This window comes from Seriola lalandi, unplaced genomic scaffold, assembly GCF_002814215.2.
Source record: "Seriola lalandi dorsalis isolate HSWRI2012SDOR001 ecotype SW California unplaced genomic scaffold, Sedor1 jcf7180002054519, whole genome shotgun sequence".
Lineage (NCBI taxonomy): Eukaryota > Metazoa > Chordata > Actinopteri > Carangiformes > Carangidae > Seriola > Seriola lalandi.
The window spans coordinates 2845636-2865371 of NW_019525072.1; the positions used below are offsets into that span (position 1 = coordinate 2845636).

Genomic DNA, 19736 nt, shown 5'->3' on the forward strand with positions numbered 1-19736 from the left:
GGAGAACAGGAGGAGGAGGGGGGGTGTGTTTTATGTGAGGACATTGGTACAATGCTCAGGTTGATTTGCTGCCACTGAAGGAACACTAGCCGACTTTGTCGAGATATGGCACCTCAATGGAACGTGACTGACAAGGGGCAACAGGGTGCCTTACGAGGCGGCGATGGTGACGCCGTTTGGCGCATTAGTCTGAGCGTGTAGTCATGGCAACAAGGTGTTGACATAGCGCAATCGCACTCTGAGCACTGTGATGGTGATGACATTCAGGAAAGCACAGAGCGAGCGTGAGTGAGCTTGTAAACCATAGCAGGGTCTTTCCTGTCCCCCTGTGCAGAAAAAAAGGACCCACTTCACATTCACTGTCTCATCTCAAGCAGAGCCAAAGGGATACAAAGAGTGATACTACAATTAAAGTTGATTAGAACAAAAAAAAAAAAAAAAAAAAATAGCCACCAAATTTCACAAACTTCAACTGCCATTTTATGTGCCAGGTTTTTTTAATTTTCAAAGTGACCTCTGCTAACAGAACATCTCTCATAATTATAACCAGTGTAATTAGCTAATTATAATAACAATAACAATATTACAATAAAGATAACACTTGATTTAAAAAAACAGAAAATAATCAAACTAGGTAAAAACCCAAAATGAAAAACACTTATCGTAATAGTTTTGTTTTTTTTTTAAAAGAGATCTATAAGGTTCTATATTTTTTCATTGAATTGTCCTTTTTCTTTAGAAAAAAATTCACCCACCACTGTATACTGTTACTGTATGTCATCTCCTCCTTCACTGAACGGGCTTCGCTTACCTTTAAAAATGCTCAGCAATGCCTGTCGTCCATTTAGCTCCCTGCTGCCATGAAATCCACTCACACACGATAACACTGAGATACAGTTGTGAAATAATCCTCTGCAAAGGAGCAGTCTTCATCAAAGGTTCATGTCCTGTTCCTTAATGCGTGATAACATGGGGAGGGGTGGGTGGGGTGGGGTGGGGGGGTCCTGACTGCTTGAGACATCAGAGTGCACGGAGTCAGTGGGGGCTGGACTGAGGGAGCCATTTTGAGGGGGCCAGGTTATTTCCTGCTGATGCGTGTGGAGTTCACTTAGTGGCGCGCTGAGTCCTTCCCGCCACCCTTCATCAGCCGAAGTCCAACAGGATCAGTCATAAAACAACTTCAGTGTCATATACAAATGAAAAAAAAAAGTACTTCTCAGCTATTTGTAGGCACAGGTAGTAATAATAATAGTCGTATGAATGATAATAATGATAACATAATAACATGTCATATCACCATGGTGACAGATCCTATGTGTTGAAACCGAATGTTGATCAAATCTAGAATTGGTTTTTAGCATGTGCAACTTTTGAGTAATATGTACAGTAACATATCGCTGACCATTTAACGTGTTAATCATCAAACGACCATTATGACAAACAAAGCTCAAGCGTGTTATCATTATTACCATCTTGATCGTTATTATTAATACTGCAGCTGAGCTGGAAACCAAACGATGAAGAGCTGTGGTCGTGTTTCATATTTTTCGCAGTGGGGCCTAAAGATGCCCCCCCCCCCTTTTCTCCAGTGACCCTTTTTATGTGAAAGCGACAGGAGAGGGAAAACATTTCATGTGGCTACAAAAAAAAAAAAAAAATGTTGAGACCAAAATAAATTCACTCGAATTCACCTTTGCCAGGTTTTCGTTTCAGCTCTTTCTCAACGGACGCCGCTCGCCCTCATGTGTCCTCATGCGGCACAGTTGGAGCGGCCATCTTGCCCCAAGTTGAGAAAAGTTGTAAGGGAGGGCCACTACAACAGCTGTGTGTGTTTGTGTGTGTTTGTGTGTGTGTGTGTGTGTGTGTGTGTTTTTTTTATATATTCATCAGACGTTGTAGTTTTCAGTCAGAAGCTTGATAAAGATTCTTTATAATTTATTTCTTTGAATGAAAATATATTTACGGTATATATAATATGTACTTTCTGTCCTTTTTTCATCTCTCATTGTCCTTTATGAGATGGGATTGTTCCTCTCCCATTATAACCCACTCTGTTTCTCTCCTCCTTCAAAGAAGACAGTAGCCAGTTAAAGTGTGAAAGGGGGAAAAAAGTGAGAAAGTGAGAGTGAAACCACTCTGAAAAACACAATTGTTGTTCTGTCACCCTGCAAAGCACTAGTCTGATGTGTGTGTCCTGGACAGAGTCGCTGCGCTGCTCTAATTTTGCTTCCTCTGTTCTGTTTTAGTGCTTCCTGGAAAACCTGGAGCCGTACCGCTCACCCAAACCATTGTTTGTCATCCAGTGTCTCTGCCAAACACTAATCTGACAACATGTTCAATGGCCAATATTATGTCTCCCTCCAAATATATACACTGAATGTGTCTGGAAATATACGACGCAAACTGTATAAAACCTAGACAGGCTCACTGCACATGTGTATTATTCATAGCCACTTCCACTATTTGTGATTGTGGACGCAAATGGAAAGAGTTGGCTCCATCTTGGACTTTGGCAAAGACTATAGCAGGTTGCACAGGAAACTGAATGATTCTGATGTATGTGGTTTACATCATGTGTTTGTGCCTGATTTAGTTGAAAAGTATGGGCAGATGCTATTGTGGGACTAGTGCTGATCAGATATCCTATTCTGTCTCCTTCAGTCCTCCTATCTGCTTCTCTCTGTCAACAGATTGACAACACAAAGCAGTGACTATGTGAAATTTCATCTTTTCTGGAATCTGTCCATGAGGACAGTAGGCTACAATCAGTCTCATACACTCCCAGGCGCTTTCTGTATCACTGTCTCTATCTAGCATCCCTTTCTCCTTACCTCATACTTCCACTCTCACTTTTACTCAGATTTGAGTCTCTTGCACATTTTCTTTGGAGCCGCTCTTAAAGAGCAGTGGCTCATTCTGGCCTTTCCCCATTAGGCCTTTCAGAGAACTGTGCAGGCCCAACTGGGGCAGGGGCACAGGGGAGGGCAGGGTGCCACCTGTGGGTGTTCCCCCACTGGTGGAGGTTGGAACCTGGGAACAGGATATGGATGTGTTCTGAGACTGAGAGCAAGGCGAGGGGTTGTTGTTGTTGTTGAGGCCCACACCAGGACCTGTGCCCATGCCCAGGCTCATCATATTGTTGAAGTGATGGGTTTTATAGTAGTGGTTGAGGTGGTCTGATCGAGCCAGGTTCGGCAGGTTGACCATCTCTGGGTGGTGCAGCCTGAGGCTCTGGCCCCCTCCTATTCCACTGCTGCCGCTCTGCGTCACGGTGGACCCTCCTGAGATGCCGCTGCCTCGACCACTGGCCCCGGCCCCCAGCTCATCCTCCACATTAATGATCTCGATGGCGCGAGCGGGGCCGTGGTGTTTGTGCAGCTGGTGCTGCTTCCTCAGCTTGTAGAACACCACCAGCATCACCGCTGCCATGAAGGTAATGGCTACGAAGCAGCCAATGATGATCTTGGTGGTCTTCATCACATCATCTAGGCCTGAGAAGCCTGGCTCAGTGATGGGCACAGTGAAGGTGGGGCGGGTGGCTCGAGGAGAGGAGGAGGACCAGCCGGCTGACAGAGAGGAGGCTGTAGTAGAAACACCTTCCGGCCACAAGTGGCCCGAGGGAGTCGGGCCAGGATGAACCCGGATGAAGGTTTCATTGATGGAAATCAGTGCAGAATCTTCATCTCCTGGAGTCTCCACTGTTTCCACGGTGACTGTTGTAAAGTAGGTGTAGTTAACACTAGCATCAGCAGCAGTGACATTGAGGACTGCGGTTGCCGTGGTATTGCCAGCAGCGTTGGTGACCATGCAGGTGTACTGGCCTGTGTCCCGCAGGGTGACGTTCGTGAAGTTGAGCGTGCCATCATGCAGGACAGATATCCGCACCCGGTAAGAGCCATGGGTCATTAGGGTGCCATTAGGGGTGATCCAGTTGACAGAAGTCGTGGAGGTGCTTGTGCGACACTTCAGCTCAGCAGCCATACCTTCAGTGACGTTGAGGTCTGTAGGTGGCTCCACAATGACAGGCGCATAGCAGGTGAAGTGGCTCTGGTCAAGCTCTCCAATGTACTTGCCCTTTAAGAATGGGGGAGCGTGGCAGCGGGCACAGCAGGTGGTGTTGCTGGGCACTGTCTCTTTCAACCACCAGCTAAGCCAAAGCACATCACAGTTGCAGACCCAGGGGTTGTGGTTGAGGTGTACCCTCTCCAGCTGGTGAAGGGGTGTGAAGAGGTCATGGGGCAAAGAGTGCAGGGAGTTATGGGACAGGTTGAGCTCTTCCAGGTTTTTCAGGTCATCGAAAGCATTGCGCTCAATGACGGACACCTGTGAGTGCATGAGCCACAGCTTGCGGAGGGACACCAAGCCCTGAAAGGAACCGGGTCGGATGATCTCCAGCCGGTTTCCTGACAGCTCCAGCTCTTCCAAACGCACAAGGGCTGTCAGTTTGGGAATGTCCTTCAGTCCACACATGCCCAGGTTCAGGTACCGTAGATTGATGAGGCCCACAAAGGCTGCGTCGGAGATGAAATCCAACTTCTTGAGCTCACCCAGGTCCAGGCGACGTAGCGAGGGCACGCGGTGGAAGGCATAGCCTGGCAAAGTCTCAATGGGGTTGTTGCGCAGCCACAGCTCCCGCAGCTTGCTGAGGTACTCAAAGGCATGTGATGGCACCAGTGTGAGGCGGTTGTCGAAGAGCTCCAGTGTGTTGAGGTTGGGGAGGCCATTGAATGCTCCAACTTCAATCTGACGGATCTGATTCTTGGAGAGTTGGAGAATCTCGAGGTGCCTCAAGTGCTTGAAGGTGTCAGACTTGATGACCTGGAAGGACAGACGGTGATAACGTTACGATACAACATGTAGAATGGTTAATGTAAATTACAATCAGACATTCAAATGTTTGTTACTTAAGTTTTTTGTGGGGTTACAACCGACAAGGGAAGGTGTCAGATGAAGTGAAAATGTGGACTATCTGTTGTGTTTTAGAAGAGCCATTTGTGACAAAATCAGGGTGTTCTCTTGTTTCTGTTTTAATCAAATACAAAATGTTTAATTGTCTGTCATGTGTTATTGTTATCAGGATCACATATAGCTTTCCTAAAAGTACAAGTTTTATTTACTCAGTTGATGTTTGATTTATCATAGGAAACTAAATGGTTTGCAATACATTATGAAAGAAAAAAAAAAAACATTGTAAAAGAATGATTCAAAGGCAAAAATGTAGCTAAACGCATGTTCAAATTAATAAACCATACAAATATAGATAATTAATTTCTCTGCTCATAATGATAACAGCTGACCCTTCCAGCCAAATGATTGCTGCTGTCTGCATGAAATCCCCTCGGATCCCCTCCGACTGTTGACAGCAACACGAGCCAGGTAAACATACAGCGTCTGTTTTAGCTCTAAGAGCCACCCTGGCCCCATTTGAACCTTTCATGTTATTGAAAAAACAATATGCATCAGGAGATGGACTGAGAGTCTTACTGAGAGCTCTGATCCACTAAAAAAAAAAGGTTGAAAATAGTGCCAAAGCCATAATCCTGACCGGCACAGTTGTATTGTTTTGAAGGGTCACTCAGCTCAGATTTAGTTTCACCTCCAAAATAAGGGTGAAAAATAAGTGACCATACTAAGGTTGTGGTACCAGGGCATAGCACATCTTATGGGGCACTCATAGTCAAAAAATGACCAAAAAAAAAAAGATCACACTTAATTTGGAGTTAAGTGCTTAAACTCAGCAAACGTGACGAAAAGCAGGTGCTTAACTCTTGACTTTTCGTTACATCTCTGAGCCCTATGGTAAACCAACTGTAAACCCAGTCCTCTTCCTGACCCTGACCTTACCTATTCCAGACACTGAAGTGCTTTTCACACTGTTGTTTTAGGGACACTCAGGGGAATTTCTACTGACACTGATAATCCCTCGATAATAAGGTGATTATCAGTGTTGGACTATTAACATAAAGTGTCTACACAAATCACTACAGAAGGTAAAAATATAAAACTAAATTAACATTTGAAAAAAAAAAAAAATTGTCTAAACATTCTGTGTGACACTTTTCTTTAATGTGTTTTAGAAGTGAACAACTAAAAGAGATGTGTTTCTGCAGTAGGACATGATGAAAAACATGGGTGCCACAGGCCCTGGACGGCGTGGACTTGCATCAGTGCGGTCCAACTGGAGCTCATTTGGCGAGAGGTGAAAGACAGACAGCTAGTGAGCGCGACTAAAAGCCCCTTAAATCTCTGACTGTTTGAGTTTTGTGTGGCCAAAGCCCTCTGTGAGACGCACAGAGACTCCTGGAGTCAGGCCATTGCCTCTTCTGTATGTAGAGCAGGAAGGGGGGAGGAGGGAGGGGTTTAGGCAAAGATGGAGGGAGGGGGGACGGGTGGGGATGTTAAGAGGGGGTGGGAGCTGTCAAGGCTTTACTCTCAGGGTACTCAGTGAAGGAAAAAATAAGCCTGAGAATCTAGGATGCCTTCAGGTGTTAAAACATTTTTAGATTTTTAATCATTTCAAGTGGGGCTGCAGGATACGACAAACCGAATCGGAATTTGTAGGCTAAAAACGAAACGCGACGAAAATTGTTATTATTTCTTTATTTCTTTTTTATTTTCTCCTGTGAGCAGTGTCTCTTAAAAAACTCACATACCAAATCATGAGGCATGATGTCCCATTTATGCTCCGTTAACGTCACATAACGTTTAATAAGATGTTTTCTCTGAGGAGCAGGGGATGTCAGGCTGCTCTTTGACATGATAAGAGATGCAGTGGACAACTTTAGCAGCGTTCAGGATGCTCGTTGCTTTTCATTAGAGGAGATAAAATGTGGTGGAAATGAATTTTTTTTTTTTTAAAGAATTAAAAAAAAAAAGAACAAAGCACTGTCAGCAACATGAAGAGGAATCCAATTACTTCAAATGCTGCTGCAAAGAGTAAAATCAACCCACTCTGTTTATAAATGTAGAGATTCATGTGCTTTGTATCGATGGTCTGTTGTTAAATGATCTTCCCTTGCAGCTGTAAAGCCACAAAACGACGTCTAGGGACTCTAGATAAATTGGTAATGCATACAAAAGGCAGCACGGTGTCAATTCATAAAATATTCCCTCAGTTCAGCAGAGGCTTAAGTGCCCCTTTTCCTACCATTACCGCTGCCTCACTCCTCTGTCTTCTCTCACAACTTCAGTTTCTCAAAGAAAACCTGTATCAACAAGTTAATCCTAACATCCTCTACTGGCTGCAAAAGCAAATGTTCCTTATGATTATGGGCAAAAAAAGAAGACACATAAGTATATTAGTGTCTGTGTGTGGAAGGAAAAAATCCTCAATCTGTCACACGGGATTTGTCTCTTGTATCAATAACCATATAAATAGCTAGACTTATAACAAATGAAATCGATAACTGTATTAAGATGTGTCAATACGCTGCGCACTGAAAAGACTACATGAGGCACAGACATGTATGAAATGATAAAATGTGTGTTTTCTCAGTGTGATTTATGCTGCCATGTGGTTGTAAATGAAAGTGAGAGTGAACCCTGACCTCCAGTCGGTCCCTGCTATATGAGAAACAACTAGCAGCTGAGAGAAATCAATATTTTCAGACAACCATTAAATTATATCATTTGATACGACTTACAGCGATAAATAATGGGAATATATTTCAAATTAAAAGATGTGTTTTACTGTCACCTACATTTATGTATCATCTGCGTGTGATACGTGCAAAACTTTTTGTCATGTGTGTCCTGCCACCGACAGGACATGATTTGACCAGAGCCTGTATTTACCTGTATTGAGTTCTCCTGCAGGTTGAGGTATCGCGTGTTGACTGATATGCTCTCCGGCACCTGCTCCAGGTTCTGCCTGGTGCAGATGACTCGGCTGGCCTGGTTGGAGCAGGTGCAGAGGGAGGGGCAGGAGGAGGCGGCTCCCACCAACTCCGGCCCAGGGAGGAGGAGCCGCAGTAGCAGCTGGGCCAATAGAAAGAGGAAGGGGGAAGGGCCGGGAAGGCAGGTCAGCGTGGCGATGCGCATGGCAACTGGGACATGACCCTGCTCTTTAATCCGAAGGTGCAGGTGAGGTGACTCCACTCTGGTGGATCTGCGAGAAAAGCTTCACTTTCCCTTTGGTTCTCCAGCGGCAATTTGTTCTTTCTAATTCCGCATCCTCTGAGATGTCTTCTGTCCTCTGTCGATCTCTCTGTTTTTTCCTCTTGTTTTTTGAACATAGAAATATGCAGATAAACAGATGTTACTCCCTTTTTTTTCTCTCGTGCTGTCTGGGGATTCGAGCGAGGCTTTTTGTGAAGTGAAAAGAACCCAGGAGTTACTGTGGAAGAACAAAAGAGAGAGAGACAAAGAGAGAGCAGATATTAAAGGCAGAACACACACGGTGCTTCGTGTTTTCACCAACAGAGAATGAACAGAACAAATAATAGGTAGACAACTACAGTATAGCTTATCATGGGACAGCCTGTCAGAAAATCTTTGAGAAGCATTAGAACTTCTGTGTCACTGCTCATATCAAATCCCACATAATCCCTGAGCAGACATTTTGTCAGAAATCAAATCCTTATAGCCGGGGCAGGTGGAAGCCGATCTCTGTAATTAATGGTTCGAGGTGTTGGGACAGAAACACAACGAAAACATGCAGCCTGAAGTGGGACAACAGGATATTTCTGTCTGTACAGGGCTGCATTTAGCATGTAAACATGAATAAATCAGGAAGACATTAATTTTTGAAACATTGGTATAATTGCGAACAGATGAGCTGCGTCACACACAATCACGCTGGAACAGTGGCGATCCTAGACCCTGGGGGGGCCCAAGCAAAAAAGCACATCCACCACAACCCTCACCCCCCACACACGTAAACTATTGGCAGATGCTGCAATTTACAGATGTCCCCTAAATGCCTCACATGCAGACTATCAGTAGACCCTGCAGTTTACAGATGTTCCCTGAATGCCTCACATTCAGGCAATGGTTAGATGCTAGCTACGCACACATTGTCAAACACCCCAATTAGGGGTTTTTGGGGCAACAGCAGTGCACTGTATGGTATCTTTATGCTAGGTTTAAGGGGGTTTATAGTTTTCATTGCAAAATGTGGCAATATGGGGTCGCCATTAGGGGGCCCCTTTTCCCCTTGGGGGCCCCAAGTATCTGCCTGGTTTCCCTCTCCTGTCGGTGAACCTCTGCGCTGAAACAGTCGAGCAATGATGGAGCTACAGTAGGTTCCAGTCTGGGAAATGTTGCATCAAGTTTTAGACTGGAAAGCACTGCAACTATTTTCATTATCAATTTATCATCATCAACTAATTTATTCAGTAAAATGTCTACAGAAAATGTGTCCAGTGCACACGTACAGTACAGCATATTCAGATAGGATGATAAGAGAGAGAGAGAGAGAGAGAGAGAGAGAGAGAGAGAGAGAGAGAGAGAGAGTCCTGCACACTGTTGAAACTTCGGGTCATTTTTTTGAACAGCAGCATTTTAGGTAGCTATATAATCAGTTTATTTATTACTTGCAATACAATACAATAATACAATAAAATTGCTAAATGCCCATCAGAAGTTACCTGGGGTTAATAAGGAGCTTATTTTGTCAGATCAACAATCAAAACCAGAATAAAAAAATGTTTTCAATCCGCAAGATGTAAAATGGAAAAAAAGCAGCAAATTTTCACACTTGTGAAGCTTTATCCAGTTTTTCTTGATTAATGACTTCAATTGTTAATCAATTATGAAAACTGTCATGGATTAGATTTCTGTTGATTAATCAGCCAATCGTTTCAGCACCAATTTGGTTTTTAAAGGAGAAAGGGAAGAAATATAAAACAGAACATACTTTGTTCAACAAAATAATCTCCCACAAGCAATCGATATGAAGCGAAAGACAAACATCAAAAAGTCGTGGCTGTGATATTAGCAGGTGTAATTTATAATCTGTGGAACAAAATGTGAAAAGTGTGTAAACTAACCACAGAATCAATTTAACAAAGACAAAATGTGGTGAGGGAACCGATGGCTCAGATACTTTTGGGTTTAAAACTACAAACTACATTTCTCTATTGGCAAACAGTGTTGCGTTTCACAGGAAATCTGTCATTCTTCCAGCACAAACAAAGATAAAGACTGAACGGGTTTCTTGCAAGGGCAGATGGTGGAAGGAGTGAAAGGAAAAATGGCTCCCGAAAACCAACATCCACTTTGTGACAGGAAGCAACAGGGTTTATGGGACATGTGGTCTTGCTATCAAGAACCATTAATAACACCGACGGTGTGAAGTAGAGGCTTCCAGTCATCTCAGCAACCGTCTCATTTGTTAATGCTAATTATACAAAGGTATAACAATTAATACAACAGTGATATATTGATGTTTGAACATGCTGCCCTCAAAACCTATAATTAAATTCATACTTATCAAAGCAGGTTCCAGTCCTTAAAAACAATACGAGATTTAAACCAGCAAGAAGTGTCACTTTTTTTGCAGCGGCACAGACGCAGCAGTGGGACTGAAATGCTAATTCCAGTCCTGTATGAGCACAGCATTGCACGCTCCAGGGGCATTAGAACGGTAGCGATTGGTGCAGTCCAATTTAACACTAATAGATGGCCGGGTAAAGTCAGGCCCCACCAGCCCGGAGAAGGCACGGAGCCCCTCTCCCCCTCTGCAGGTTATTTAGACCTGGATAACCTTAAATAAGGGCATCCAGCAATCTAGATACGGTTATTAATGATAATGGTTGTAATGATGGGACTTTGACACGCAAACTTATTTGACACGCCGAGCATCCTCACTTGGCACAGTAAGAAAAGGAGATGGAGAAGGGGGGGGGGGGGGAGAAGGAGAGAAGGATTATTAATCTGATAGATGACTGTATGGCTGCAGGCAGAGAAGGGAATTATCAACACTACAGTAATAGATGAATACTGAACAGCTGCAGAGAGCGGGCCGGAGAAAGAGAGAGAGAAAGAAAGAGATAGAGATGGAGACGGATGGAGGGAAGGTTGAGTGAAAGGGATGATGAGGGATAAAGACCCAGAGAGAGGTATAAATAGTGGGAAGAGCAGAAAAGAGATCAGTAGTAAAAGAAAGATATTAAAAAAACGTGGAAGAGGGAAAATAGGGAGGGAGAGAAGAAGAGACACATTAATATTAATAATCTCTCGCTCAGTGAGAGAGAGAGAGAGAAGGGAGGGGGCTCAATAGAGAGATGAATATAAAACAGAGAGAGATGGAGGGAGGGGAATGACAACACAGAGACGCATATAAAACAGAGAGCGATGGAGGCAAGAGACAATACAAGGGGATGAATATGAAACAGGTGGAGATGGGGAGAGAGAGAGAGAGAGGCTTCTCTTAAGCGCTGGATGAGTGGGAGGAGATGTGGGGTTAGATGGGTGGGGGTAGGATTGATCAATAATGCGTACCTGGTAGTTCAATGACATTAAAACATACACAAGGACACTATGATAAATCATATCGGCAGCAACATCTCTGGTCAGACAGCACAGCAGAGCAGCGGTAGTAGTAGTAGTGGGACGGCAACGGCAACAACTGCAACTGCAACGGTGCAACATCCATCAGGAACCTGCAACTGCCCTTCGTCTGTATCCCGACACACAGCCGTGCCAGCGCCGATGGATAAAGAGCCACTCAAGTGTTATTTTTGGATCGACTCTCACCTTTTTTTTTTCTTTTTTTTACGTATTTTAATTTCCAGCCACCTTTTTTCTTCTTTTTTTTTTCTTCTTGCCAGCAAAAACTAAGTGCCAGAGCTATTTCAGGTAGACAGCGTCTGAGCAGAGTCGAAAGGTGCGGAGAAAAAAAAAAGAAAGAAAGAAAGAGTCGGCTGAGGCTGAGGTTAAGATGGTAGCTCAGATGTTGGGTGGGTGGGACTGAGACTAGTTGGAGCTGACAGCTGGTTAGAGGCTGGTTGATTGTGTTCTGCCTCTGTGCTGTCACTATCCACATGTTACAATAGTCACTACCTGTAACTGTCCCTTCCTTATCCTCTGTCCTCTTCCTCATCTATCCTCCGCCTATCCCTCATCTCCTTCTATAAAAGTAGGTACACTCTCTTAATCTCTGTGAACTCTTTTGCAAACTCATTCACCCACCCCTCTCTCCATCTCCCCATCTCCCCTCCCAGCTGCCTTCCTTACACTTACTTCCTCCCCACTACTGCCTATTTCCTGGACCCCCATTTCTCCCCCCGCGTGGCACACTGTAGTGTCCACCGGTGGGGGTAAACGCTGCACTGACCTCGCAGTTTGATGAAAGATTAACCTGCAACAATGATTCATATGAACCCTGAACCCTAAACCCACCCCCCACCCCCACACACACACACACACATACACTTTTAATTCTCCATCCGCCGCACACAAACACACTGCAGCTTCCTTTCCCCCCCTTTTGCTCTCTCTCCTCTCTCTGCATTCAAATCTTAGCCAACAGAGTTACCATGGTTACCTATTCACCACAGTCTCCCACTCCGTCCAGCTGTATCCCACCAATTCCACATCCACCCCACTTCTCCTCCTCCTCCTCCTCCTCCCTCATTAGCACCCTATACACATTCATACACAAATGGCACAGAGCAAACATGAGTGTGAATGACAACAGCGCTCCGAAAACCATGAGGCTGCATTACTGCATTTATGTTTTTAGCACCGATGATGCACTTGAATTCGCCCCCAGCACGTCGCCCCAAATGACAAACAACCATAAATCACACATGTAAAGGTCAGGGTCATCTTTCCTATGAGTAATGATGCAGTGGCAGATTAAAAGGTAAGCAAACTGACATTCTGGAGATTAAATAGAAATTAAATGGGCATGAAAAAAGCACCTCAAAGGCCCTCAGTCACCTTCTTAATATGGGCTTCTACATGAAAACACATATTTTCTGTCTAAGTCAAAAACAGTTTTGGTTATACAAAATGAGAGATTTCCATATTTGTGGTTTCGTCTTCGCTTCTCTCTGTGGTCTGAAGGAGGCTCGGCTCCGTCTATAAAGAGATGATGTCACATATTGCCATGAACCAAACAGATTTTAGTATCATCTGAATCAAAACATGATGACACTTATTGTATTTTCCTGCATGTTTTTTCTAAATTTTAACTAATATTTTTGCTTATTTAGTCACAAATAATTTATGAGCGCCTATAATCAATATTTTTATATTAACAATGGATATGTGTGAAGTCCTGAAGAGGAACCCACAGAGATTCATCACACAGTCCCCCTCAGTGGACTCTGCGGAGCTTTTTAGCATCTTTCAGCTCATTGTTTTGGCTCACTCTCGCGACTCTGATAGCATCGTTTTCAGCCGCAGCAGGCAGCTGTTTTCAGAGAAAGTAAACCCACTGTGCACCACCGGCCTACAATCAGCAGAAAAGAAAAAGTAAGAAACGAAGCTGGTGAAAATAGTGGAGCAGCGTTTGGGAGCATTTAGCAGCTAAAGAGCCAGATATGTCCCTCAGGAGTGAGATGAGCCAAAAACAGAGCTAAAAGCAGAGTAAATATTGGACTTACATTCATAGGGACTTTTACTAAACCATCGGCACTTAACATTTTTTGAAAACCATTTTCCAGTGAAAGGTTTAAAACTTTTTAAAGACCTTTTCCCCTACACTTCCAGGCAGCCACTGTTTTCATTAATTAATTCAGCTGAAGAGTCTGCACTGCATTACCTCACAACAAAAATGTGAAAATTAATGCAGAGTTGATGTTCAGTGTGGTGGATTACAGTAGCACAAGCAGGTTTTAAGTGCGCTAATAGATTTTTCTGTGATAGGGAAATGAATAGAAAACAGTGGATTCTTGCTAAAACACAGTAGCATGTTTTGCAAAAAGGTTAGTTGGAGTATAGAGTATAAGTGACTGGTAGCAGATCGGCTAAAACATGCAAAACCACTGAGCCTTTAAATATAATGACAAAAAAATTGAATTCATCCCCCCACCCACCCCTCCCTTAATCGTCAACTCAGAGCGTTCCCAGTATTTCTCTTAAATTTTCCCTTGAGCTTCAAAGAGTAGCTTCAAAGTTAAATAAAACATTTTTCCCTTCACTGTTACATATACAGTATAATCTCGGCTCTATAAAATATTAAAATTCAAGACCATTTTTTGAGGCTGAATGATTCCATCACATGAAAAATTCTAGACGTCTTGTGCATTTTTCTGCAGACACAATACTTCTGTGTAATGTGGTCTGACTTATTTATCTTTACGATCTTCACAGGATTTTAAAACAAATTTTTGTGCATCTGATCAATGCATGGTTGCCCAGTATGAATTTTTTATGTTTGACTTGCCAAAGGCTCCGTAGGATTGAAGAGGTAAAAAAAAAAAAAAACTATCTTCATGTTTTCTGATCATTTCTGCAATGATGTATCCTGCAAATTTTATTTCATAAAGATTTATGTCAGCCTCTAAAGGTTGGGTAATTGAGTTTGGATAATTTTACCCTCCACTACATCTCTGCCTGTGACCACAGAGCCATAATGTCAGGGGGGAGAATAAGGAGTATTTTGCTTCTTCTTTCTCCACCAGAAGCGAGGGATGATCAGCAGAGCGTACTGACCATGAATGGAAACTTTTCTACCTGATACAAAGAGTGAGAGACAGCTGGAGGGTGGACCAGGACAGTTCGACCAAGTGGGGAGTCGAACAGTACGCTCCTTCTCTCCAGTGTCCCGTCTCCACATCAGCATGGAGGTCCATCTATAATGACTTGGCACACACCAAGATGGCAGCTCATGCAGCCACAAACAGCCACAAACAGCCGAAGAGGAAAAAAAAAAAAAGAGAGAGAAAAGCTAATAATGTTGGTTTGTGCGGTGGGAATAAAGCCATGACCTTTCCTGATCGCAGTGACATCTCCCCAATCAGGGTTTAGTCTGTGAGGCTTTAAGACAGTGGAAAATTCGTTCTCACACGCCTCAATTTCTGAGACAAGGAAGTAATTTGAAGTAATAACGTAAAACAGATTTTAGCTACTGTACCACAGCTGCTGATACTTCTGTTATATGAGGGATGGTATGGGCAGCTGATGATTCAGTCAATCAATTTCCTTTCTTATTAAAATTCAATTAGCGATGGTCTATACTTGATATGATGAATGTGATAATGTTTTTCTGATCAATATCAATATTGATCAACAACACTGTCTGAATCTCTTAATCTGAACTGAATCCAAAGACCAGATTCCACAGAAAGCACTTCCCTTATGTCACCGTCTTTCAGATAGCCCATGTTCTGCAGTAACCGCTGTTCCAGAGGCTTTACCACCCAGAGAAAAATAAAATTCTGAGGGAAATTGGCTCCTTCGATCTAAACGGCATCAATATCGGCCTTAACAGCCCACATAACAGATACCAATAAAAAACGATTCAGAAACAATCTCGCAGAATTTGCAGCACACAAGATGTCTGTAAACAGGAACAATGCTTGTGGTCTAATTGCTTTACGACTGGCAGGGAGTTAGTGTAGCAGGGTGACGAAGAGGGCAAGAGTTAGAACCCAGATCCACCTCCTGGATTGTTCCCTCCAACCCTCTGTCTCCCATTTCAGTATGAATGCCAACGGCAATGAGGGGACGTCTCCTCACAAGAATCTTGACTCCTTGAGGCATCGCTAGGGGGCGGAGTCTCAAGGGACAAGTGAACAGAGGATTGTCCCCCACTCTGTTATCTTTGTGGAGATTCTTTTGAACTCCATTTTTAGGAGTGCAAAACATTTTTGGTGCTTACTCCAATGGTCAACTCACTGGATCACTCACTGTGCTCCTGATCAATCCAGATCTATACACTATCCTGACTGAAGATGTCTATCTTATAAAAAAGACAAGATTTTTAAGTATCAAAACTTCTGGATTAACATGGAATGTACTGGAGATCTTTGGACTTTACACAATGCTAAAAGCTTAGGCTACTTTCACTCACAATACAGTAGCCATGGGGAAAGTAAATCTAGGGGATCACAAGTCATTGCCAATGCCAAGTCATTTTCCCCAGTAACTGCAGTCTTCAAATCTTTCAGTGCGGTGAGTAGATTTCTTTTCCAATATATATCAATTTGTTTCAAATATTTTATGAAATCAAATCAAATCTTTCTTTATTCCAGAACAGACATCTGTCTTCTTCTGTCTTTTTTCAAGATACAGACTTTAATTTCTTGCAGATCCCTGAAACAAGTTTATTTCTGTTGGAAACAGATTGATAGTGTCACCATGCCAATGTACTGTGCAGATTTTTTTTTTTTAAAAACTCGTTTTAAGAAAATGAGGTTTGATATGGATCAATGAGATACAAAAGAAAAACAATAAAAAATTTTCTTTTTTTGTCAAACACTGGATACCTCGACCTCTTCAGGCCTCTGAAAACACTTCAGATGAAGTACGAAGAAATAATTCCCATCCACACTGAGGCTAGAACTTGTGATGAGGAGTCTCAAGTAGACATCTCTTCATTTTAAGAGGTCACAAGTCAAAAGGGTTGAGAACCACTGGACAAGTGAATGCTTAAAACTACGATGACTACTTTTTTGGCTAACTGGGGGTGGGGAACTGAGCTGTGAACACAATATCATCATATTATCACCCTTTAAGCTGGTATGACAAACAGGTTAGCAAGAAATATGCTCATTTACAAATCCAGCAGATGAGGAGTCATGTTTCTGTCCACTTTGTTAATATGAATTAAATATTTACTGTCTTTTAGCTGTTTTTGGTCTTCACTAACTCCTGATGGAAATATGTGTCTCTTTAGCTGCTAAACGTTCCACTATGGTCTTCGTCAGCTAGTCGCTAATTTTGTCTGTGTTTTGTTTGGTGCTGGTAGTGTACACTGGGTGAGTGTGGCCAAAAACAATGAATGCTAGGAGAGCAGAAAGAGACGCAGTAAGATTGAAGGTCTGAAAATGCACAACAACTGCATCTAAATGTATTTACTAAATGTAGCATCTAGCAAAATGTTATTGTAAGTAAAGAGCAGTCATAAAGTTAGCCAGCTGCCATCAATGTATTTTATACAGCAATGTTTAGCTAAAGTTAAGCTAAAGTTAGCTAACATCAGCCAGCATAAGCTAATGGTCACCAAACCAAGTAACGCTGCAGCAGTAAAACCTGTGAGTGTATTGAATTGAGCAATGGTGCATTTTATTGCCAATGAATTGCTAGAAAAAGGTTGCACAGTCCTGGGTCCTCTGTCTGACTCTGGCCCATGTACTGTTATGCTCTGCTGTTGGCTGACAGCCAGAAGCTTTTCTGTATGTGCACCAGTAGGGAGTCCAGATGTGGAAGTAGCATTTGACAAGCATGTTGTACATGGGCCAGATTTGGGCCGTGGAACCAGGCGTATACTGCGGCTGAAGAAAAACAAACATGTGGCCCAAGTCTGAGCTGGATTCATTTGTGATAATTCTACAAGCAATCTCTTTGTCTTCACACTTTGTCTCAATATTAACTCCTGAATGCTCAAGTTCTTGCATGCAGCATCCAACTGTGTACCATGGAGATGTGGCAGTTTTCTCATCATTTAAAAGTCATTTGACCAGCAGACAAATGTCCTCTAAATACCAGATCAGCTCAATCATAATTTCACAAAGTGATTCAGATTTCTGAAAAAGGCTGCCCCCTCCAGTGAACTGCATTTGAACACAAAGCGCCAAACCAAATCAGTCTCATCTCACTGCTTCTTATTAGAAGGGAATATGACGGACCACAATACAATCAAGTAGGCTGCAGTGAGGTCTTTCACTTTCCCAGACGTTAATTTCTCCAGGCCTTCCCGGGCCGAGGCGGAGCTGCTCTATCACAAGTGTGATCTCGCTGCTGCACAGCTCATAAGAAGCAGACAAATTTAGGATATGATAAATCAGCGCTAATATGATTACCCTCAGTGTCTGCTGGTTAACATAAAACAACCACTAAATTTTCACTTAGCTGGCGCTCCTCACTCAGCCTGCAATATCTTGTTTGTCCCAGCCAGGGGGGGAAAAAAGCAGCTCATGCAGAATAATATACAGTACACAGAGTTCAAACTAAATATAAACCATGCCACCTAAGCTGAAAAGTGCATTCAGAAATTTAAAATTGAAATATATAACAAAACATTTCATTTGTTTCAGCATCTTTCCATAGTCATGTCAGATGATAATCCTGCCACAGAGACAGTTTCTCTATAACCAGACTATTAGCCCATAATCCCATCCAGACCTTCCACAGTCTGCTACTAACCAGCATTAATTTTTCGCTCAGTCTGCTCATCTAGCCTCATTTTTCCCTCACACTCAGCCCCTTCCTGGTCCCAGGGTAGTCTATCACACTTAAAGCTTACACTCTTCACAGGCCCTTATAAACATTTAAAGCATTTGACTAACTGCCAGGCAAAATTGACTTTGGGATGAAAGACCAGGGGGCTTTTAAAAAAATGAAAAGGGAAATTCTGCATCAGGACACAGAAGCTCTGATTTAATGGAAAACAAAAAAAAGCAGTTTTATTCAGCAGAAGTGGCCGAGTCACGCACAGGGTTTTCTCTTTTTAATGATCAGGGACGGGGGGTTGGGGGTGGGAATATTGGGCTGTGACAGAAGGTGCTTGTGAATAGTTTTTAAATGGGGAGTGGTGTGGTGGTGGTGGTGGTGGTGGGGGGCACCGCTGTGTTGTATTGTGCTGGATGGGAGAGAGGAAGCCCCGCACTCCCCCACTTCCTTTCCCTCTGTCTCCTCTGCGGGCCTCCTCCGCTGTGTTTACCCTCCCACCCCCTGGCACTGAAAGAAAGCTGGAAGAGCACTGGCCTTGCTGGTGAATGAAGCCCTGACGTCATTTGCCCACACACACACACACGCATGCATGCACGCACACACGCACGCACTCTCTCACACGCACGCACACACACATACACACACTGTAAGCAGTGTGACTAATAGTGTATTAACGTCCTTTGTGTTGCCTCAGTTATACCTGATTCATGTCTGGCTCCCAGGGGAAGAAGCCCCCCCCAGGTTATTGAAATATTCACACACGTAAGATGTTAGTACAGATGAATCAATGGTGCCAGTCGATAACCCCCCCTCCCCTTCAACAGGGATTTAAGGACAGGGGTCTGTTATGCCAGCACGCTGCCAGATTCAGGTGAGAACACCGCTATTGTACTTCATATAGATTTTTTTTTCTCCCTGATATTTCACAGTGATTTCCCCACAAGTATAGGTTTATGTAGAAACATATTACACTCGGCCTACCTATTGACTCGATCTGTGTTTGATGGCTGATATCATTAAATGACTGGTACACATTGTAATGGGACAGAAGGGAGAAGGGGAGTAGGTGGAAGTGTGGTTCACTATTATTATTATTGATGCAACAAGCCTATAAAGACCTGAGGCATTCTGAAGGAGAGGTAAGTGTTAAACAATAAAAAATGGTACTGCATTCATCTATATAGATATTTAATATGTTTTACTACAAAACCCAGTCCTGTACATCAGTGTTACGCTTGTTAACAAAAACTGTGACGACATATATTCGTCAATGACCAACAACGAAGACGAGACGAAACTGACGCCATCAAACAATAACTGTGATTAAATCTCCAGACAACATTGTTGATGAAAACAGAGGAGACTAAAATGGAGTTTAAAAAAAAAACTGTCTATATTTTTGTTGAGGAAAAAAGAATTTAAGATTAAATTACATTGTGTTTTTTTTTTTA

The 19736-nt window shown here is 43.0% G+C and overlaps 1 protein-coding gene across 1 annotated transcript in view; it reads right to left on the reverse strand.

Moving 5' to 3' along the window:
- Nucleotides 1-137: 137 nt before the first annotated feature.
- Nucleotides 138-19736, reverse strand: part of lrrc4ba (leucine rich repeat containing 4Ba) — a 31819-nt gene continuing 12220 nt past the window's right edge. Inside the window, exons 2-3 of the mRNA XM_023413831.2 lie at nucleotides 7795-8335; nucleotides 138-4818 (exon numbers count right to left, since the gene is read on the reverse strand). Of these exons, the coding sequence (XP_023269599.1) occupies nucleotides 2857-4818; nucleotides 7795-8040 (2208 nt within the window). The 5' untranslated portion in view covers nucleotides 8041-8335 and the 3' untranslated portion in view covers nucleotides 138-2856. The remainder of the gene's footprint in view (nucleotides 4819-7794; nucleotides 8336-19736) is intronic.